This window comes from Pseudophryne corroboree, chromosome 6 (assembly GCF_028390025.1).
Source record: "Pseudophryne corroboree isolate aPseCor3 chromosome 6, aPseCor3.hap2, whole genome shotgun sequence".
Lineage (NCBI taxonomy): Eukaryota > Metazoa > Chordata > Amphibia > Anura > Myobatrachidae > Pseudophryne > Pseudophryne corroboree.
In genome coordinates, this window is record NC_086449.1 from 824,118,072 (window position 1) to 824,140,890 (window position 22,819).

Genomic DNA, 22,819 nt, shown 5'->3' on the forward strand with positions numbered 1-22,819 from the left:
GTGCACCCTGCCTGATTGCTCCCATGCAAGGGGACACGGTGCACTAATTGGGGTTCACGGTTATACTACGAAGAAAATGGCGACAAAAATAAATAAACCTTGTGTCGTCCTATTTTCAGGTGTCGTCCTATTTCGGGTGTCGTCCTATTTCGGGTGTCGTCCTATTTTCAGGTGTCGTCCTATTTTCAGGTGTCGTCCTATTTTCAGGTGTCGTCCTATTTTCAGGTGTCGTCCTAGTTACTGTCGACCAATAGTGGTCGACCTAAGTTCGGTCGCCCCTATGATCCACACCCGGGGAGAACATACAAGCTCCACACGGATAGGGGCCAGGCCAGACTGTAACCTATGACAGGTGTAAGCGTGGTACTGTCTGTACACACGTGTCCTGTGTGCACTTTACCTTGTTTATATTCAGCCCAGCCTGCGTGACCTTGTATGTTACAGGGTAGGACACAGCTATATTGCTTCATAAATAAATGTGCATCTGGTTTAGGATGAATCCATTTTATATTCCTGTTATTCAGGACCAGGCTGTACATAGAGCTTTAACACTTTGTGCTCTGACTTCTTCATGCTGCATCCTTGTGTCCGGTAATAAAGTTAATTTTAATCCCAGCGCTCAGTCGGATACTTTTAGATACAAACATGTTTTGGTCTTGCAGGGAAACTGTCCAGCCTGGTCCTGTTCCAAACTGGTGTGGAGTAATGAGCGCAGTAACGAGCTTGTTGTGTAGAAGCGTTCCGCCCTCTTGTCCGGTCCTCCCAGTGCCCAGGCTTGGGGCGTGCTGACGTGCAGCGGAGGGAGGGGATACAGTAGTTACTTATTAGGTCAGCTCGGTCAGTCTCGTCACTGGAAGTGGCTCACACTAGCAGAGTATTTGGGATGGAAGGGGTGATGGGAGCAGACGGGTGCGTTCTGGAGGCCTGGCATTGTTGTGCCCTGTAAGACAAATAATAATAAAAGTGTATGTGATATAGCCAGCAATAAATGCTTCCCATTTGCTGTGCTAAGTGTACTCATATTCTACCCGTCCTGTGTGATCCTTCTGTGATCACGTATGTATATATGCGTCTATACACGCTGACTACAGAGTGTACAGCCAGAGATCTTCACTCAATGATCCGTAGATCTCTGCTTTGCGGCCAGCCGGTCTATATACACAACAAGGGAAAGTGTCACAGGCGACAGCTCAGCGGTATACGAGTAGGTGCTCACATATTATTGTGTAAATGCCGTTCCCAGACTGCAGTGACAGAAGTGCTGCAATCATGCTACAAAGTACAGGATTAGCAATAGATATATGGGGCACAGAGGATGGCAAACAACCGGCTCTTGGGGTTGATGACCTTGATGAGTCCTGAAGACAGTGTAACAGTGTCTCAGATTAATAATGTCACATTAACTATTCTCCAGCGCGTACAATGTGCTGTGTTCTGTCTGCAGCCGCTATCTCTGAACAATGAGCAGTTACACTGTATCACGTCTCCGCACAATGGACCTTGGGGGCTGTGGGAAGCCCTGACTCTGCTATTGGAGCACAGTGTCTCCCCTCATTGTTACAAAATATCATCTGACATGCTGATTAGTCAGTGTTTAGTCTTGTGACGACCCGGTAACCCCTTACGTGTAATCCCCCCCTTCCCCCTCTATATTATACAAACTTTTTTTTTTTCCTTTTAGAAAACACCAGATGTAAAATGTTACCACTCACTGGATTGGCACCCGCACTTACCGGGCACCAAAGTTAAATCCCTCGTTAGTTTTAGACTTGATTGGCTGCAGATGGCGTCTATAGAGGCTGGTGCGTGTGGCCGTGCTCTATCAACTTGTAGCCCGCGGGCTCTGACCGGCTGTGTGCCAGGTGGCAAAAGCAGGTATAGGGACCGCTCTTCACAAATATATTAGGATCAGATCTACCTTTGTTTATGGGCAACCTAAGTGGGGAGTACAGGGCCCATGGTGCCAGGATGCCAGGGGGGGGGATCGTAGAACATTCTGTGTGAAGGAAACCTAATTACTTATGTACGTATGCCATTCACTGCAGGGGGACATGGAAAACCTGGCATGCCAGGTTACTGACAAGGTTATGTGCATCTATCTACTGCCTGTTGGGAGAATACGGTCTTCTAAATGTAATATGGTGTAGTGATCCCTATGCTGTGATGGTGTGCACCGTAGGGATCAGTAGCATTATACGTGCCTCTCGCTGTTACATGTGAAGTGTTTGCATTATCTGTGCCCTTTGACAATGCCGCAGACAATGGTTGTGTGCGTTATCAGTAATTATCTGCCAGTGATTGTCTGTGAATAGAGCCGCAGGGGTCGTCTGGTGGGACTATAACCTCTGCTAGGCTCACTACAGTTTATTTAACGCTTAGGATGCTTCTATAAAGCTGCACGGTGGTGGCTGGGGAGGAGGAGGAGATTGTGTATTGGGAGATTGACCAATGGGAAGTGTCATTCCACCTGTGAGCTGGGGCTGATCTGCATAGGGCTGTCCGTCGTACCTGAGCTGCCTCCCATCCTGGATAATGGGCTTGGCAGGCAGAACGGGCTGTGTTCCTGCCTGATCTCACAGATCCGGAACAATGTCCAGTTACCTTCCCGATTGCATCGTCCCATCCAGCGTTCGGTGAGAGTTACTCTCCCCCCCGGCCCTGGGCTCCCTCACATTGCCTGATGGATTATACCTGGAAGGAGTTCTGCCCTGTGATTCTCATTGTGAACTCGCACTGTTGCTGCTGTTCCCGGGACTGTCCGGGGAGTAAGGTGGGTGACTGATGTGTAAGGAGAGTGGAATCTTCCTGTGTCTGTGGGATCTCTTCCATCTGTGACTGAGGTTCCGTCCAGCCGGAGGTATTTCTGTACAGTATGTGTATGTTTCATCAGCTAGTCTGACCTATAGGGCTAGTACCTGACTATCCTCCTCCTGGCAGACTGAGGTTCCGTCCAGCCGGAGGTATTTCTGTACAGTATGTGTATGTTTCATCAGCTAGTCTGACCTATAGGGCTAGTACCTGACTATCCTCCTCCTGGCAGACTGAGGTTCCGTCCAGCCGGAGGTATTTCTGTACAGTATGTGTATGTTTCATCGGCTAGTACCTGACTATCCTCCTCCTGGCAGACTGAGGGTCACTATCCTCAGTGGCACCCTGTCAGCTGGCACATGGAGCTGTTCAGGATTGGTTGCTGTGCTCTTTTAAGGTTAAACGTATTTAGTTCTATCACTCCTTGCTGGTGCCGGAACTCCCACTATTGTTTAATCCTTGTAGGCGGTGGAAGGGTCTGCGTGATATCGCATTCGGTGCGTGCCGGTAAGCGTTCTCTCCGTCCAACTGATGAGATGTTGGGCAGATTTTCTGATGACACTGGATTGTGTTTGTTTAACCCTGTGACACAATATAGCACATTGGGCGAGGGTAATTCCTTTCACGTAGAAGAGGTTCTTGAGTTATTTTGTGTAATGCAAAGGCTTACGGCATGTTAGGTGTGACTTTCTGCGTTATATACTTTTCTTTTGCTTCTTTAGTCTGTGATCTGTATTCAGTTCAACGCCATGAAATCGCGTCCGTCTTCGTTGCAAGTCTTCCCTAGAGGGGCGCATGAAAACCGGTGATGCTGGGGTACTGTAACTGGCTGATGCCTACGTAATTTGGCCCGGCAGCACATTGTGTTGAGTGCACCCCCAGTGCTATGGTTGCCTGCTATAGATCCAGTTGATGAGAAAATTATCTTCTCCCACCACCCCTCCCCCTAGTGTCCGTCTGCTGTCACCTGCAGTAACGCAACTTGGAAACAGGAAAACATGCCATGCTGTGTTACTGCAGGTGTCAGCTATTCTTTACCTGATTCTAGGCCCATAGGCTAAATGTAGTAAGGTACTCCGCAGCGCCATGTGTGGAAACTTACCACTTCGGCCTGGGTGGCACTTACTGTCTGCAATATTCCATAATGGGTTATCTGGCGCTTGTTATATTCTGGTGCTGGCCATTGGGTCCAGTTGTACATTTATGAAGGTATGATGTGCCTGCTAGTAAGTGAGGTAGTCTCCTCTTCTGTATATTGCTGCTGGTAGATGCTGGTCAGTGACTTAGGATTTAGCACAGACTTTCATAGACATATGGCAGTGAGTAGTGAGCAACCTCAGTGGGTTTTTTTTTTTAGGTGAAGCACTGTTCCATTCCCTTAGCTGCAGATCATTGACACTGTATTAGATGTGTCTGTTGCTCCTCATAGCAGTGCAGAGCCTCACTGGGACTGCAGACGGGGTCCCCAGGTTCACCCCTGTGTTGTGTGGAGCAGGAAGCGCCTTGAACAGGCCTGAAAATACCAATTAGCTGGTTCATGTGTTGGTAATAAAGGGGTGATTTATGCAAACCAGCCACCACTAGGGCAAATGATTATATTAAGTTACTTACCATTTGCCCTGTTAGTGATGGGTATTGCAGGCCAGATGTGTAAGTACTCGCGTTGCATCCTACTTTATTAACAGTTACATTCTGTTGCGCTTTACAATTATGAACAAAACAGTATGATCCGGTCACACAGCGATGTTGGCCTGGGGTCAGCGGGAAGTGCGAGTGTAGAAAGAGAGGTGTGATAGCAAATGCCACCAGTTCTAGAAAACACCCACCTTAGTAAATTTACCCCAAAGCTTCTAACGTTTATTGAATCCTTTTAAACTGCTTCTTGTGCTGACGTTTTAATCCCTATAATCTGGCGCATGGAGACCTATTTATTGTGCTGCTCATAGTGTTCTGTCATAGAACTGGTGTCTGTCCCTCTCCACATGAAGAGAACGCTGCGTTATTGCACCCAGTTCATGTTGTGTATCGGAGTGCTAGGCTGTAGAGTACTGGTGTACGGCGGTCACCTTGTGCTGCTGCCGCAGGTGTAATAAGGGTTAGTTATTACATGAGGAGCCTGAAAATCATTTACTGGAACTGCGGCTGATGGTGCAAATGACCTATGATTGGAGGAATTGCTATAGCTTGGTGTTACGCGCCCTTCCCTCTGATTCCTGTGCTCTTGCGCTTACATTTCAGGGTGTGAAGCCGGCCAGTTTCGACAAGGTCGCCATTCCAGAGGTGAAGGAGATCATAGAGGGATGCATCCGGCAGAATAAAGATGAAAGGTACCGAGAGTCTAGCTTAAAGTACAGCATTGCTCTTACAGTGTGGTAGGCCGAAGCGCCTGTAAGTTCAGTGTGCGGGCTGTCTAGCCTCTAGAATGGTAACAGCAGCACAGAGTGTTTTAACTTGACCAGCTCTGGCCTATTCACGCGGTGCTGTCATAGGGGACTGGGAGGGGCTAGGCTAATATGGGGGAATGGGAGTGTCTAGGCCAGTGATGGCTAACCTTGACACTCCAGCTGTTGTTGAACTACACATCCCAGCATGCCCTGCTAGAGTTTTGCTATTTGGCCATGCTAAAACTGATGCAGGACATGCTGGGATGTGTAGTTCAACAACAGCTGGAGTGTCAAGGTTAGCCATCACTGGTCTAGGCTAATATGGGGGAGTGGTAGGGTCTAGGCTGATACGGGAGAGTAGGAGAGGCTAGGCTGATACGGGAGAGTAGGAGAGGCTAGGCTGATACGGGGGAGTAGGAGAGGCTAGGCTGATGCTGGGAAGTGGGAGGGGCTAGGCTGATGCTAGGGAGTGGCAGGGGCTAGGCTGACGCGGGGGAGTGGCAGGGGCTAGGCTGACGCAGGGGCTAGGCTGACGCGGGGGAGTGGCAGGGGCTAGGCTGACGCGGGGGAGTGGCAGGGGCTAGGCTGACGCGGGGGAGTGGCAGGGGCTAGGCTGACGCGGGGGAGTGGCAGGGGCTAGGCTAGTTTAATCAGCACATCTATAAGAAATGCTAGAAGTCTCCTGTCAGACTGGTTTGGTGAGATCTGTGTGTGATACAGAGTTCAGGCAGCCGGCTTGTTTATACAATGCATCATTCTTTTGCTAATTCTCTTAAATCTTTTTGAGATGAGGAGTATAAAGTTACCTGTCTTATACCGCCTCCCAGTGACCCTTTGTCCTCCCTTGTATGTACAGAGAGGCAGCGGTGGTTCAGTGCCCTTGTCTCATTTAGCAGTTCCCAAATTTATAGGGGGCCATGTTACCCGTTATCCTGCTGCCTGTTTTGGGCTCCCAGGTGGTAATGCACAACCCCTGGCGCCCTCCTGTGCTGTTGGTAGGTGAGCGAGGCGTTCTGGCTGTAAGAGGGCCTCTGACGTCTGCCCGCCTGGTGCATATATTACTGACACTGCATTGCGGTTTGTACAGGTACGCCATCAAAGACCTCCTGAACCACGCCTTCTTCCAGGAGGAGACTGGGGTGAGAGTGGAGTTGGCGGAAGAGGATGATGGGGAGAAGATAGCCATCAAGTTGTGGCTGCGCATTGAGGACATCAAGAAGCTAAAGGGCAAATACAAGGATAACGAGGCCATAGAGTTCTCCTTTGACCTAGAGAGGGATGTTCCGGAAGACGTAGCGCAGGAAATGGTGAGTTCTGGCTCCGTTCTCTCTGTGTGCCGGGTTATGCTTTATTCCCTTTCTGCTCTCCTATGGAGATGCCTCCTTTCCGCCCCCCGTTGGACCTTTCAGTCTAGTCTCTGTGACACTCTATGCCCCCCACCCTGTGTTACTCCCCTCATTGGCAGTACCCACCCAGCCTGTAGCCATCCTGCTTTAATTGTTGAGCACCAGTTCCACTAGTCCAGGGGTGGGGAACCTTTTTTCTACCGAGGGCCATTTGGATATTTATAAAATCCTTCGGGGGCCATACAAAAATTCTCAACTTAAAAAATGACCCTGCCCCCCAGCAGGTCTGCCCCATAGAGGTACTGTGTGTGCGCGCCAAAAAATGGGTGTGGCCAGTTAAAATGGGACGTGATACACATATGCCCCCAATAGTGCAGTGCCAGATCCACAATTGCCCCTCACAGTGCCAGGTATACAAATGCCCCTCACAGTGCCAGGTATACAAATGCCCCCACAGTGCCAGGTATACAAATGCCCCCCACAGTGCCAGGTGTACAAATGCCCCCCACAGTGCCAGGTATACAGATGTCCCCACAGTGCCAGGTATACAAATGCCCCCACATTGCCAGGTGTACAAATGCCCCCCACAGTGCCAGGTGTACAAATGCCCCCCACAGTGCCAGGTGTACAAATGCCCCCCACAGTGCCAGGTATACAGATGTCCCCACAGTGCCAGGTATACAGATGCCCCCCCCCCCCCCCCCCCCCACAGTGCCAGGTATACAGATGCCCCCCCCCCCCCCCCCCCCACAGTGCCAGGTATACAGATGCCCCCCCCCCCCCCCCCCCCCACAGTGCCAGGTATACAGATGCCCCCCCCCCCCCCCCTCCCCCCCACAGCGACAGGTATCCAGATGCCCCCACAGTGCCGGGTATACAGATGCCCCCCACAGTGCCGGGTATACAGATGCCCCCCACAGTGTCGGGTATACAGATGCCCCCCACAGTGTCGGGTATACAGATGCCCCCCACAGTGTCTGGTATACAGATGCCCCCCACAGTGTCTGGTATACAGATGCCCCCCACAGTGTCTGGTATACAGATGCCCCCCACAGTGTCTGGTATACAGATGCCCCCCACAGTGTCTGGTATACAGATGCCCCCCCACAGTGCCAGGTATACAGATGCCCCCCACAGTGCCGGGTATACAGATGCCCCCCACAGTGCCGGGTATACAGATGCCCCCCACAGTGTCGGGTATACAGATGCCCCCCACAGTGTCGGGTATACAGATGCCCCCCACAGTGTCGGGTATACAGATGCCCCCCACAGTGTCGGGTATACAGATGCCCCCCACAGTGTCTGGTATACAGATGCCCCCCACAGTGTCTGGTATACAGATGCCCCCCACAGTGTCTTGTATACAGATGCCCCCCACAGTGTCGGGTATACAGATGCCCCCCACAGTGTCGGGTATACAGATGCCCCCCACAGTGTCGGGTATACAGATGCCCCCCACAGTGTCGGGTATACAGATGCCCCCCACAGTGTCGGGTATACAGATGCCCCCCACAGTGTCGGGTATACAGATGCCCCCCACAGTGTCGGGTATACAGATGCCCCCCACAGTGTCGGGTATACAGATGCCCCCCACAGTGTCGGGTATACAGATGCCCCCCACAGTGTCGGGTATACAGATGCCCCCCACAGTGTCGGGTATACAGATGCCCCCCACAGTGTCGGGTATACAGATGCCCCCCACAGTGTCGGGTATACAGATGCCCCCCACAGTGTCGGGTATACAGATGCCCCCCACAGTGTCGGGTATACAGATGCCCCCCACAGTGTCGGGTATACAGATGCCCCCCACAGTGTCGGGTATACAGATGCCCCCCCACAGTGTCGGGTATACAGATGCCCCCCACAGTGTCGGGTATACAGATGCCCCCCACAGTGTCGGGTATACAGATGCCCCCACAGTGCCCCCCCCTTCTGTGCTACTTACCGCTCCTTTCGGCAGGACACGGAGGAGAGCACGGCTATGTTGGGCGGCGGCATGTAGGACTTGAAACCAGCCGCCGGTTCGAGAGCCAATCAGAGCTCGCGGACCGGCAGCCGCGGCTCCTGATTGGCTGCCAGTACGCGAGCTCTGATTCGCTCACGAACCGGCGGCTGGTTTCAAGTTCTACACGCCGCCGCGGCGCTCTCCTCCTTGTCCTGACACTGACAGCTGAGACACGCTGCCGCCGGACTGAGCGGCGGCGTGTTTCACTGGGAGAAGCAGGTGGGCCGGAGCAAAAGGCTTTGCGGGCCTTATACGGCCCGCGGGCCGGAGGTTCCCCACCTCTGCACTAGTCCCCAACTCCACCCCCCTCCCTACAGTCTGCCAGGAGACCATAGAATGCTGGCTGAACCTCCGTCTCTCTCCCGGCCAGGTGGAATCCGGCTATGTCTGTGAAGGTGACCACAAAACAATGGCCAAGGCAATCAAAGACAGAGTGTCGCTAATCAAACGCAAGCGAGAGCAGCGGCAGCAGGTGCGGGCGGAGCAGGAGAAGAGGAAACAGGAGGAGGGCAGCCAGTCTCAGCAGGCGGAGGTGCAGCCTCAGAGCCCCCCTCTCGGCACCGGCAAACCCACTGCAGTCCCCGTTCCAGCTTCCACCGGCCTGGTAAACGCTTCTTCCTCGCAGGTGGAGCCGGAGGAGCCAGAGGCGGATCAGCATCTGCAATACCAGCAGCCCAGCGTATCCGTCACATGTGAGTGTTGTCTGTGAAGCTGCCCTGGGGTCCGGTGTGAGAATCGCTCTGGAGTCTCTCCACCTCGACCGTTTTAAAAAGTTTCTTGATCTAGAAAACATCTGCTGCACTAACGCGCAGAGGTTCTATTACTAAAAAATAGTCTCAGTAGTAATAAAAATAGTACTATAGCTGTCTTTGTGTTGCCTTTATACTGATCTGTGTCCTCGTCTTCCCTCTCAGCGGATGGCACGGTGGACAGCGGACAGGGCTCCTCTGTGTACGCAGAGTCTCACGTCGGCAGTCAGCAAGCTGCGTCTTACGGTTCGCCGCAGGATCCGGGTCTGCCTCCCACCGCAGTCCCTGCATACAGCACGCCGAGTGTCCAGCCTGCAGCGCAGCCAGGGGGATACACCACTTTTCTGGGGGTAAGAAGGCTAATATTATAGGAGAAGTCAAATACTTCCGCGCTTCGTTTTCTCAGACCTGTAGAAACCGAACGTAGGCAGATACGCAATTATTTCTTCATCGTTTAAATGTTGTTAAATCTGCAGTAGCTATTACCTCCGTTTACGTTGTATTGGGATCTGTGCGATAAATTCATGTTTCCGTTAAACTTTAGCTACAATATAGTTCTATTTGTACATATAAGTAACTGTATCGCTGTAATTGTCTATCACTAGCTAAATCTGAGTATACAGAAAACGCCCCATTAATGCGTCAGCCACTTACAGGCAATGCAGGCGGATATTGGTCCAGACCCATTCTCGCTGAATTATTGGAATTAATGTTTATGCTGACACTAGATCTGAATAATAATGCCTGTTGTCTTTGTGTGTATGTGGCAGGGACACTGGTGGTCATTCCGAGTTGATCGCTAGCTGCATTCGGTTGCTGTGCAGCAATGAGGCAAAAAAGGCACTTCTGCGGCGCAATGCGCACGCGCCACGTACTATTACAACGAACGATGCAGTTTTGCACAGGGTCTAGCGAAGCTTTTCAGTCGCACTGGTGGCCGCAGAGGGATTGACAGGAAGAGGGCGTTTCTGGGTGTCAACTGACCGTTTTCAGGGAGTGTTAAGAAAAATGCAGGCGTGCCAGAAAAAACGCAGGCGTGACTGGGCGAACGCAGGGCGTGTTTGTGACGTCAAATCCGGAACTGAACAGTCTGAAGTGATCGTAAGTGCTGAGTAGGTTTTGAGCTACTCTAAAACTGCACAATAAAACTTTGTAGCCGCTCTGCTATCCTTTCGTTCGCACTTCTGCTAAGCTAAAATACACTCCCAGTGGGCGGCGGCTTAGCGTTTGCACGGCTGCTAGAAACTGCTAGCGAGCGATCAACTCGGAATGACCACCCCTGTACATTTGCAGTGTCACATTCAGCTGGTGACTGGCCATATATTTATCTGTGTACTGGGAAATACACAATGTGATTGTACCCTGATGGACCACGCTGCATGTGATTCCCGCATTATACACCCCCTCGTGGCTTTACGTTATTTGCCTGATGTCCTGCACTGCCCTGGGCCTCTGCATCCTTTTATCCTGTCCCCTTTTATATGGTTTATTTTGTATCATGATTTATGTTCAGTTGGAAATGTGATGTTCTTACACGCAGGACGGAAACTTGTGTCTGACATCTCTTGTGTACTACACACAGTCCCTCATATATAAATCTCCCTGTCTCTCTTACTAATGTATACCTGATCTACACTAATTGTAATAACGGCAAAGGTTTAGCTTGGCCACCCGCTGCTGTGTTTCACATGCTAAAGCGGAACGTCCTGTATTTCATATCAAGTGCTAGTTACCAGCCCGTCAGAATGACGGAACAACATAACAGTGATGTCAACGCCAGCAGCTGTGCGCAGCCGAACAGAGCAACACTTGAATTTCTCCGTCGGGCGCCATCTAGCGGCCGCCGGCGCGCAGTACACATTTGTGAAGCAGCATTAGCCTTTTTATAATATAGGATAGGTGTGAATATTAAGAGATACAGCCCGGTGGTAATGAATTTAATTTAAAACAAGACTTTTTATTAAGCAATCTGTTCACCGTGCATTAAATGCTTCTATGCAGATTAGCTTTAGGGAATGTGTGACTGACCTCTTATTGTTCTACTGACCCTGTTTATAACCTGTTAATCTCTTGTCTAATGGATTCCGTGACCTGTGAACTGACACACCCGCAGAGGGTTAAAATACTCAGATAGTAGGCAGGAGTTTCAAAGGCCAAGTAACCAACACCACCCAGTGCCTAAACTGGTCCTGTCGCTGCCTTTTATGTCCGGATTAATAGGTGATCTGAGAGCGTGATCCCTTCTGCAAACATTACCCAAATCCATTCACCGCCATGAGATTCGTCCTGATCCAGCGCCACCTAGTGGCTTGCCAAGTTCCACACGGAAACCTCATGAGAATATAGCACTTTGTCCTGTCTGTTGCTGTAGTATTTAAGAACCAGGTTTTGGTTCCTTGTGTGAAATCCACGTTTGTCTTTGTGTTTCCTTACATAATGACCCTTCTCTATCCTACCTGACCTCCTCTAGTGTCTACTAATTCCATTCCATGCATTAACTATGTAACATTAACAGTCCCCAAACCTGCAGAGCTTACACCCCTCTGCTCCGTTTCATCCCATCAGTCTGACACCACAGTCTCACCGAGTGTTTAGCGCCTCGTATCATTATTCATTCATATGTCTATTGTTTTCTTTTATTTTTTTTGTAATGTGAAGTTTGTTTTATGTGTTTTATCTTTTCTCCTGTAGCCCCGCCGAGGTCGTAGCATGTCAGTCTGTGTCCCCATCCTTTCCGCTGCTGCCCCTTTCCTCCCCAGTGCCCCCTGCACTCCTCCCCATGTGCGGTCTGCACCCGCTTCTCCGCCCTGGACATCCCCTGAGGAATCCTTTGCTGCAAAGCTTTCCAAGGCTCTAGAGAGCGTCCTGCCCATGCAGACCGCCGGCACCCGCAAGCACCACCGGCGCTGCAGCCTGCCCACCCTCTCTACCAGCCCTGTATGTGTTGTTGCTCTGAATCTCCTGGCATGGCAGATAAGTCACCATTAAATACATGCAGCTGGCCGCGCGTTTCTCTCTATGGTGCGACGTACAGATCGGCGTTGGGTGGAAGCTGAAACTTGTGAGTGAGAAGATAGGACAGGGACCTCACTCAGTGCAGACAGTATAGTGTAAGTTTCCATTAAGTCTGAGTATTCCATGGTAACGCTTAGTAATATTACTGTAGATCTGATCTGCTGGCGTTACCCTCCCAGTACTGCGCATAATACATATTCATACTCTCTCTAATCTCAGCACAATCCAGCAGTGTTATAAATGAGCAACGGTGGATTAATAACACTTCCCAGCTCTCCCTATAGGAGACAAGGCTCTGCTCCCATACAGACCACTCCTGGTTTCTTTTAGTATTGATCTATGTAATGTGTTACACCCAAACAGTGTTCTGTATAAAAACATAGTAATGGTGTTAGAGGTTTTATTACGTTTGTGCTGCTATAGAATGCTCCCCTAGCTCTCCCTCCACGCCTGTGCTGCCATAGAATTATCCCCTAGCTCTCCCTCCACGTCTGTGCTGCTATAGAATGCTCCCCAAGATCTCCCACCACGTCTGTGCTGCCATAGAATACTCCCCAAGATCTCCCTCCACGTCTGTACTGCCATAGAATGCTCCCCAAGATCTCCCTTCACGTCTGTGCTGCCATAGAATGCTCCCCAAGATCTCCCACCACGTCTGTGCTGCCATAGAATACTCCTCAAGATCTCCCTCCACGTCTGTGCTGCCATAGAATGCTCCCCAAGATCTCCCTTCACGTCTGTGCTGCCATAGAATGCTCCCCAAGATCTCCCTTCACGTCTGTGCTGCCATAGAATGCTCCCCAAGATCTCCCTCCACGTCTGTGCTGCCATAGAATGCTCCCCAAGATCTCCCTCCACGTCTGTGCTGCCATAGAATGCTCCCCAAGATCTCCCTTCACGTCTGTGCTGCCATAGAATGCTCCCCAAGATCTCCCTTCACGTCTGTGCTGCCATAGAATGCTCCCCAAGATCTCCCTCCACGTCTGTGCTGCCATAGAATGCTCCCCAAGATCTCCCTCCACGTCTGTGCTGCCATAGAATGCTCCCCAAGATCTCCCACCACGTCTGTGCTGCTATAGAATGCTCCCCAAGATCTCCCTCCACGTCTGTGCTGCTATAGAATGCTCCCCAAGATCTCCCTCCACGTCTGTGCTGCTATAGAATGCTCCTCAAGATCTCCCTCCACGTCTGTGCTGCTATAGAACGCTTCCCAAGATCTCCCTCCACGTCTGTGCTGCTATAGAACGCTTCCCAAGATCTCCCTCCACGTCTGTGCTGCTATAGAACGCTCCCACAGCTCTCCCTCCACGTCTGTGCTGCTATAGAACGCTTCCCAAGATCTCCCTCCACGTCTGTGCTGCTATAGAATGCTCCTCAAGATCTCCCTCCACGTCTGTGCTGCCATAGAATGCTCCCTAAGAACTCCCTCCACGTCTGTGCTGCTATAGAATGCTCCCCAAGATCTCCCACCACGTCTGTGCTGCTATAGAATGCTCCCCAAGATCTCCCTCCACGTCTGTGCTGCTATAGAACGCTTCCCAAGATCTCCCTCCACGTCTGTGCTGCTATAGAACATCCCCCTAGCTCTCCCTACACGTCTGTGCTGATGTAGAACATTCCCCTAGCTCTCCCTCCACGTCTGTGCTGCTATAGAACGCTCCCACAGCTCTCCCTCCACGTCTGTGCTGCAATAGAACGCTCCCACAGCTCTCCCTCCACGTCTGTGCTGCTATAGAACGCTCCCACAGCTCTCCCTCCACGTCTGTGCTGCTATAGAACGCTCCCACAGCTCTCCCTCCACGTCTGTGCTGCAATAGAACGCTCCCACAGCTCTCCCTCCACGTCCCCCTAGCTCTCCCTCCCTGATAGCATACATTACACTGTTAATGACTAGGTTTCTGCTTCCACCAAACACCCTCCTGTCTTACCGCCCTGGTATTACATTAGAGGCTGCATTAATGGTTCCGCTGCAGGCACAAGCTGCTGACATCTTTGCCGTTGCTTCCTCAGGATTTAGGCTGGAGAAGTACTCTGGGCCTGATTTACACTTGTACGTTAATGCATTAGCAGCTGCGAATTTGTATGAGAGCAAATATGTGCTGCCACCTGGTATTGAGATGCCCATTGGAATTCCAAGCGTTTATGTACAAATACACAGCGTAGTTGGCAGATCCTTCGATAAAGGACTGTATTTTTATGCACATGGCATCGCTGCTGCAGTCTAAGGCACTCCGCGAAACGTCTGCGTTATTGCGCCGCTCCCGGTAACCTCCCGAAATGGGCCTCCGATTGTCAATCGCTTTGTAAATGAAACCTCAGTGTGCTTCGCATCGTTCAGCTACCTTGCTGCATGCGCAGTGCGACTTTGGCGTATGTAGTTTGCCGATAATCGCTGAACATCGGAAATAACTGCATTGCGTACAAGTCTCAATCTGGCCCATTATACTATAACAATCTGGCATTTTATTTTTGATTTGTCTAGACTGAGATATTTACCGGCAGCATAGGTAAGCTCCGCATATTCAGCGTTTCCGGTATTGTATAGAACATCCGTTCTATAAGACAGAAGCGATAGTAGGGACTATTGTCTTTGCTGAAAGGCTTAGCGCAGATATTAGCAAAGCATGTCGCCATTAATGCAGCCTATGTGCGCGCCGGCACAGCATGGATTTAATGACCCTTTATGTTGTCCGTCGGACTCCCCGCGCACTCCTTTTTGGCGATTTGTAAGATAAACACTGCTTGTTCGTCTTTTCCTGTTGTCTAAATGTCTCACCTTCCTTATCTCGTCCATATTAATGCAGCCTCAATCCGTGGCACATCCAACGCTACCAGACTCTCCGCTATTTTTCCCGCGCGTTCATGAGCGCCCCATGTCCTTTTCTCCACCACCCACCTTCTCATCCCTAAAAGTGGCCACGACGCAACGAAGGAAGAGCACCTCCTTCCTGGATTCTCAGGCTCGCAGTGGCCAGCCACACCTGAGGGCTGTCGGGCCAAGTCCTCTTGCGCCCGGCTTGGACGCCGTGAACCGGAGGTCAGATGGAATGAGTGTCCTAGGCAAGCCGTCAGTCAGGTCTTCAGAGACCGGTCACAGGCACCAAAGCTATGATGGTGCCATGTTTGTAGATGGGAGGCCGGTTACAGCAAGCGATGCCTCCGCGAGACCGGTGGAGACCGTGTACTTGGCCGGCTTACCTTACAGCACGCAGAGTGACGCTTTCAGCACCGTGGCTGGACCTGGGCATATGAAAGATCCAATGTTGGTGCAGCTTGGCCCAGTGTTCGACTATCAAACTGGACAAAGTTACATCGCTCGCCCAGTCCAGAGCCTGAGACTGGAAAGTGGGTTAAACCAGCCCTCGCCTCTAGGCAGTATGTCGGCCCCAGTGATCTCCGACCCCCACATTATGCTCCATCAGGTGTTTGTCCCTCAGTCTGCTCCTCCAGTCCTTACCCAGGGCAGTGAGGGCCACCAAGGTTGCGTGTTTGAGTTCCATGTTCATTCATCCGGACCTGAGGGCGCTGTGTACTTGCCGCACCGCGTCTACCGCGCACGCCGTGGTTCTGCTGAGCTAGAGGAGGCTCCTCACAGTTCATTGCTGCAGAGTCGTCTTCAGACTGTGACCGAGGAGCAGTGCAACCACCATGGCCCGGAGGCCGTCTCCCACCGATGCAACGGATCAGATCTCAGCTCCGAGTACTCCAGCGACTCCTCCTCCCAGAGACATTCCTCAGACCCCGGAGATTATCTGTCTCCCCCACCGCCGACCGGCTCGGACATCTCCGTTATGTACACGCAGGCATTGTATCAGGAGCCACAGGTCTTCTTCTGCTTCCCCCAGCCTGGAGCAGCGCCCTTCTCTGCGCAGCCAGCGGTATATAACCAACAGGTTGTTAGATGGGAATTTATCTCTTACATGTAGACCCTTCTGACCTAGTTCCTGCGGGAACAGACCGTGGACACTGCCGTGCTATTATGGATAAGACGTGCGACACTTCTCCTTTATTCCGCTGGAAAAGCGGATTTTAGTTACTGTGATAACGGTTTGGCTCGCTTGTATGGTAAACCTAGAATAGCAATACTGAGTCCTCTGCATTTATCGCTATTTCTTTTTCATCCACTAGGGGTCACTGGAGTACTCTTGGGATATGGACGGTTTCCGTAGGAACAGGGCACTGAATATTTAAATTTAGAACACTCCACCCCTCCATATCCCCGAGTACCTCAGTGTTTTTTCTGTGCTCGAAGCAGCAACAGGTCGTTTGTGGCTGGGTCCACAATTCTTTTGAATAATTTTTGTTTTAAGCTTTTAATTTTTTTTTTTCACATCCCTTTCCCCCTTCCAAAAGGCAGGGTCAGGGATAGTGCAAGCTGCTGATAGCAGCAGTGGCGTGTCGGTCCTCACTGAATGAGCTCCCTCACAGCCACACACAGATCCTCCTGCTCAGGCTGGCCGGCGCTTGTACAGAAGCCCCGTCGGAGCCTCATCACAAGCTGCAGGAGTGAAGGTATGTGTACGGGGCGGTCAGCTCCCGCGGCCGCCCCGAGGTGTGGGGACATTGTTACTGCGCCGGGATCCCTCTGCAGACGCCTGCCGCCGGCTCCGGCCGCCTCCGCTGCTCCGGCCGCTCACGCTGCTCCGGCCGCTCACGCTGCACCGGCCCCCACCGCTGTACTTCCGGCCCGGCTCATGCTGCTCACAGCGCACGATACCCGGCTCCCGCTGCTCACAGCGCACGATACCCGGCTCCCGCTGCTCACAGCGCTTCACGATCCCCGATCTCTGACACTGGGGAGAGGATGTGGCCCCACACGCTGCGCTGCCCGCCGCTCTGCATCTGAAAGCAGGCAGGGGGGGGAGGGGGCATTACCTCATAACAGGGGGCAATAGTAGGGGGCAATACAGTAAGATAACCCTGCAGCAGCAACAGCAGATGCTAGGCTGCAGGGGTATTTATATTTACACAGGATTTCATAGTAACTGCATGTGAGAGCATGGGCAGCCATTTTAACCATGCTTCCTGTGTCTTCCTCTGTGATTCCAGAACGTTCCAGTACTACATCTCTACTCCACCGGAGGCGCAGGGGTGTTAGTGGGAATTTGGGATCACATTTCATAGTACTGGCCACGTGTACTGCACTTGGCCAGATATATCTATAGAGACACCTTAGTACTATTTTACTGAGTCGTGCAAGTGTCTGTTTTTTGTGTATTGTATTGTCTGTCGCCATAATGAGTAAGGCACCAGCAAAAACTAAAAAGCATAATTGCAAAGTCTGTAGCAGTGTGTTACCGGATGGATCTACCACATGTACAGTATGTTTTGTGGATTCGGTTCAGAATACAATTTCTGCTCCGGTTTTACAGCCAATTTCCTCCCCGAACCCTCCTTGGGAAATGCTAGCCAATGTACTGGCTTGGTTGCAATCAGAATTGACCGCTGCTCGACAGGAGCGGGAAACGGCAAGATCTGAGTCTAGGCTGCGACCGCCAGAACTACCGGAGGCCTCTCAGCCTTGCGAAAGGTCCAAATCCATTTTGGGTAGACGGGATAATTTTCATATGTCTTATGATTTACCAGTTTCTGCCATGTTGCATTCTGACGATTCCATGCCAGACCTCACGGCACAAGATGAGGGTGAGGAGGGCGAAGTGGAGTCAGACAGTGAGGATTTTAACAGCTCAGGCATTGATAATCTCATCAGAACGGTGCGTCAGTCTCTGAAGTTTACAGAAACTGAGGAGCCTCTCACAAATGATCAGGTCGTCTTTACTAAACGACAAAGAACTCCCATAAGTTTTCCTGTGTCGGAGTCTCTTAATAAGATGTTAATAGAAACACGACAGGCTCCAGATAAACGGTTTGCTTTACCTCGCAGATTTAAGTCTAGTTACCCGTTTCCAGACTCTGTGACATGTACATGGGAGAATCCACCAATAGTTGATTCGTCAGTGTCGAAGCTTACAAAGAAATTAACCATACCAGTGCCAGCGGCTACTACGCTTAACGACCCTTCAGATCGCAAAATAGAAACTATGCTAAAGTCCATGTATGTAGCAGCAGGAGTGCTGCTGAGACCTGGCTTGGTTGGTATCTGGGTCACTAAGGCGCTCATAGTATGGATAACAGAACTTAAGTCTGCCTTACATGACGAACACCTTATACTTCTTGCAGATCAAATGTGTGAGGCTGCAGAGTATCTCTGTACAGCTTCTACTGACGTCTGTCAGCTCACTTCTCGTATTTCATCGTCGCTAGTTACGGCACGGCGAGCACTCTGGCTGCGTGCTTGGCAAGCGAAGGCAGAGGTCAAACGAGGTATAGAGGCGTTACCTTACGATGGCAAGAAGTTGTTTGGTCCTGAATTGGACGCATGGATTGCTGAGGCTACGGGAGGAAAGTCGGTTTTCTTACCATTGCCTCCACCGGTACCAAGAAGGAGGTACTCTGGACCTACGTTCAAATCCTTTAGACCTCAGTCCTTTCGAGGACGTGGCAGGGGAACAGCCACGCCTGGTAGACGTGGACGTGGTTTCCAACAAACCAACACAAGTCGTCAGGACGCTAAGGTTACCGACAAGCCAGTGGCATGACGGGCTACCAGCCCATCTCGGTTCTCCGATTGTGGGAGCACGCCTTCAGACGTTCCAGTTGGCGTGGTTCCAGACATCCGCGGATGGGTGGATCCGCAATTTAGTGTTAAAAGGTTACAAAATAGAGTTCGACTGTCTTCCGCCACTGCGGTTTTTCAAGACAGGATTGCCTCTGTCGGACGACACGAGGGCGGTTCTGCAAATTGCCATTCAGTCCCTACTGGATTCAGCAGTTTTGATTCCGGTCCCTGTACATCAACAGGGTCAGGCTTATTATTCCAGTCTGTTTGTGGTACCGAAGCCGGATGGCTCAGTCAGACCAATATTGAACTTAAAGGGTCTCAATCGGTACGTAACTTACTACAGATTCAAGATGGTATCTCTGCGTTCCGTGATTGCGGGTTTAGAGCCAAAGGAATTTATGATTGCGCTAGATCTCAAGGATGCATACTTACACATTCCAATTTGGCAGCCTCATCAAAGATTCTTGCGGTTTGCAATACGCTAAAACCATTACCAGTTTCAGGCTCTACCGTTTGGCCTGTCGTCAGCGCCTCGGGTATTCACCAAAGTGATGTCTGTGATGATAGCTCATCTCAGATCCCTGGGAGTGACAATAGTTCCGTATTTAGACGATCTGCTCATCAAAGCGCCGTCTCAACAGATGCTTCTCCAACATGCGCTGCTAACATACGATGTACTGGTTCACCACGGTTGGATTGTCAACTTCAAGAAATCACATCTAATTCCGTCTCAACGCCTTCAATTCCTAGGTATGATTCTCGATACGGTCAATCAAAGAATTTACCTACCACAACAGAAAGTACAGATTCTACGCCATCTAGTACAATTAGTACTCAAGCCACGCACAGTGTCGGTACATTTGTGCATTCGCCTCTTAGGCACAATGGTGGCAGCTTTCGAAGCGCTTCAGTTCGGAAGATTTCACTCGCGTCCATTTCAACTGAATGTGCTCGCACAGTGGTCGGGCTCGCATCTGCAGATTCACCACAGGGTGAGGTTGTCGCCAAGGGCAAGGGTGTCTCTGCTCTGGTGGCTCAAGGAACACAATTTAACCGCAGGGAGACTGTTCGGCGGTTGGAATTGGATAATTCTAACGATGGACGCCAGTCTCAGAGGTTGGGGAGCTGTAGTTCAAAATTGTCAGCTCCAGGGTCTCTGGGCGGATCACGAAAGATTGCTGTCTATAAATGTCCTGGAACTCCGCGCAATTTACAATGCGCTACGACAAGCAGTACACATGCTTCGGTCTCAGACTGTCCAGGTGCAGTCAGACAATGCGACGGCGGTCGCATACATCAACAAACAAGGAGGAACGAGAAGCCGCATGGCAATGCGGGAAGTAGCTCGAATCCTCAATTGGGCGGAATACCACCAGGTGATATTGTCGGCAGTGTTCATTCCGGGAGTGGACAACTGGGAAGCGGATTTTCTCAGTCGTCGGGATTTTCATCCAGGAGAATGGGCATTAAATCCAGAAGTGTTTCACATGTTGGTTCAGCGGTGGGGTTACCCTCAGGTGGACCTGATGGCGTCTCGACACAATCACAAAACGCTCCAGTATGTGTCCAGAACGAGAGATCCAAAGGCGGTGGCGGTGGATGCTCTCACCGTCGCGTGGCCGTACAGCCTTGTGTATCTGTTTCCACCATTTCCGTTGCTCCCTCTGGTGCTAAAACGGATCAAAAGAGTCTGTCACAGTCATACTAGTGGCGCCTCATTGGCCTCGGAGAGCTTGGTTCTCGGATCTCCGCGGACTACTCGCAGACGAACCTTGGCCCCTCCCTCTACGTCCGGACTTGTTACAACAGGGTCCGTTTACCCCGATTTAGCGCGGCTGCGTTTGACGGGGTGGCTGTTGAGACAGCCCTCTTAAGAAGAGAGGGCATTCCAGAATCGGTTATACCAACAATGTTACGAGCTAGGAAGCCAGTTACGGCAGCTCATTATTACAGAATTTGGCGTGCCTATATAGGTTGGTGTGAAACTCGTAAGTTTCCGACATCATCTTTCAAGTTATCCCGTCTTCTGTTATTTCTACAGACTGGGTTGGATGGAGGACTGCGTTTATCTACACTAAAGGTGCAGGTATCTGCGTTGTCAATTTATTTTCAACGACGATTGGCTCTATTGCAGGGTGTCCTCAGAGTACAGCCTCCATTCATTCCACCTACAGCGCCATGGGACTTGAATCTGGTTTTAGATTTCTTACAGTCTTCATATTTTGAACCCTTACAGCAAGTGGATATTAAGTTTCTCACTTGGAAAATGATTTTTCTTCTAGCCTTAGCTTCGGCAAGGCGTGTTTCAGATTTGGGTGCCTTGTCATGCAAGCCACCGTATTTGGTGTTTCATGATGACAGAGCGGAACTTCGGACGAATCCCGCTTTCTTACCAAAGGTAGTGTCATCTTTTCACATCAATTAACCAATAGTGGTTCCTGTGTTGACATCACATTCGGGAACTCTGGATGTGGTACGCGCTTTACGCGTTTATGTATCCCGAACGTCTACAGTTCGTAAGACGGATACGTTGTTTGTTCTCTATGATGCTGCCAAGATGGGTTGGCCAGTTTCTAAGCAGACCTTATCCAGATGGATAAAACTGACTATACGTCAGGCTTACCTTCATGCTAGGTTACAGCCGCCTACATCAGTAACAGCTCATTCCACACGTTCTGTGGGAACTTCATGGGCAGCTGGTCGTGGAGCTTCAGCGACGCAGCTTTGCCGTGCGGCTACATGGTCTTCAGTGCACACGTTTGTGCGCTTTTACAAGTTTGATGCGTTTGCGGCATCAGCATCTAGCTTTGGCCGCCTAGTGTTACAGGTGTCAAACAGCTCTCCCGCCCACGGGGGAAGCTTTGGTACGTCCCAAGAGTACTCCAGTGACCCCTAGTGGATGAAAAAGAAAATAGGATTTTGGTACTTACCAGGTAAATCCTTTTCTTTGAATCCATAGGGGGCACTGGACGCCCACCCAGAGCAGTTTTACTTGGTTTGTGGTAAGTTCATGGGATCTTATGGTAACACACTCTCACCGACTGGTTCAAATTATTAAGTGCTGGTTATGGTGTCAACTGTTTAGTTTATGTGTCAACTTCGTTGTTGTCCGTTATGTTATATGTAATACTCCATTGTCAACCTCTCTATAGTTCCTGTTCGGCTCAGTAAAAAACACTGAGGTACTCTGGGAGTATGGAGGGGTGGAGTGTTCTAAATTTAAATATTCAGTGCCCTGTTCCTACGGAAACCGTCCATATCCCAAGAGTACTCCAGTGCCCCCTATGGATTCAAAGGAAAGGATTTACCTGGTAAGTACCAAAATCCTATTATTCTGCGTTAGAATTCCGTCTGATGAGAACTAGGCTTAGAAATCCCTACGGGCCAATGCCAGGGTTCCTGTCCTGGTAATAATATTCGTATGGCCTGTCCTGTATGTCCCCAATATTCGGTTCTTTGTGTTGGGTGATCACTGTATCTCCTGACGCGTTTCTGCTTATTAGGGAGCCATGTGACCTGTCTATCTGGTGGTTATAGGGATACCGGGAATTATTTGTACTCTCTACCTCCCTTTGTATAGCCATTGATTGGCCAGATAAACAAGTGGTCAGTAGTTAGTTGCAGGTACATAGTTCCGTCATATGTGACGGCTTCTCAGTGTATCAACCCCTGTAATCTGGTCTCACCAAGCAGCAGATAGAGGTCCTAACCATCGGCACAGAAACGTTTGGATCTGTCCTGAGACTATATGTATCTCTGCGGAGCTTCTATATATGTATAGCATTGCCGTGTTGTGGGGGAATCAAGATGCAGGTTTACTTCTAAAGATAGAATCTGATTATTAAAAAGGCAGGGGCATTCGTAGCATATGTATTATTGTTACCGTTGTA

At 50.6% G+C, this 22,819-nt stretch overlaps 2 protein-coding genes across 13 annotated transcripts in view; both read left to right on the plus strand.

Moving 5' to 3' along the window:
• Window positions 1–22,819, plus strand: part of WNK1 (WNK lysine deficient protein kinase 1) — a 138,039-nt gene that overhangs the window by 82,467 nt on the left and 32,753 nt on the right. For 11 of the 12 annotated variants that reach the window (XM_063929214.1, XM_063929215.1, XM_063929219.1 and 8 more), the window contains 4 exons: window positions 5,047–5,135; window positions 6,280–6,499; window positions 8,914–9,235; window positions 9,458–9,642. In XM_063929214.1, the coding sequence (XP_063785284.1) occupies window positions 5,047–5,135; window positions 6,280–6,499; window positions 8,914–9,235; window positions 9,458–9,642 (816 nt within the window). Of the gene's footprint in view, window positions 1–2,537; window positions 2,771–5,046; window positions 5,136–6,279; window positions 6,500–8,913; window positions 9,236–9,457; window positions 9,643–22,819 lie in introns of those variants that run through there. The other variant, XM_063929225.1, reaches the window with a different exon arrangement.
• LOC134933780 (uncharacterized) lies at window positions 12,284–17,127 on the plus strand. Its single transcript, XM_063929231.1, has 2 exons — window positions 12,284–12,402; window positions 15,112–17,127. Exon 2 carries the CDS (start codon window positions 15,181–15,183, stop codon window positions 16,231–16,233), a length of 1,053 nt encoding a protein of 350 aa, XP_063785301.1. The 5' UTR covers window positions 12,284–12,402; window positions 15,112–15,180; the 3' UTR covers window positions 16,234–17,127.

Coding starts and splice junctions, on each gene's coding strand:
- LOC134933780 (XM_063929231.1), top strand. CDS start 15,181: ATGTCCTTTTCTCCACCACCCACCTTCTCATCCCTAAAAGTGGCCACG.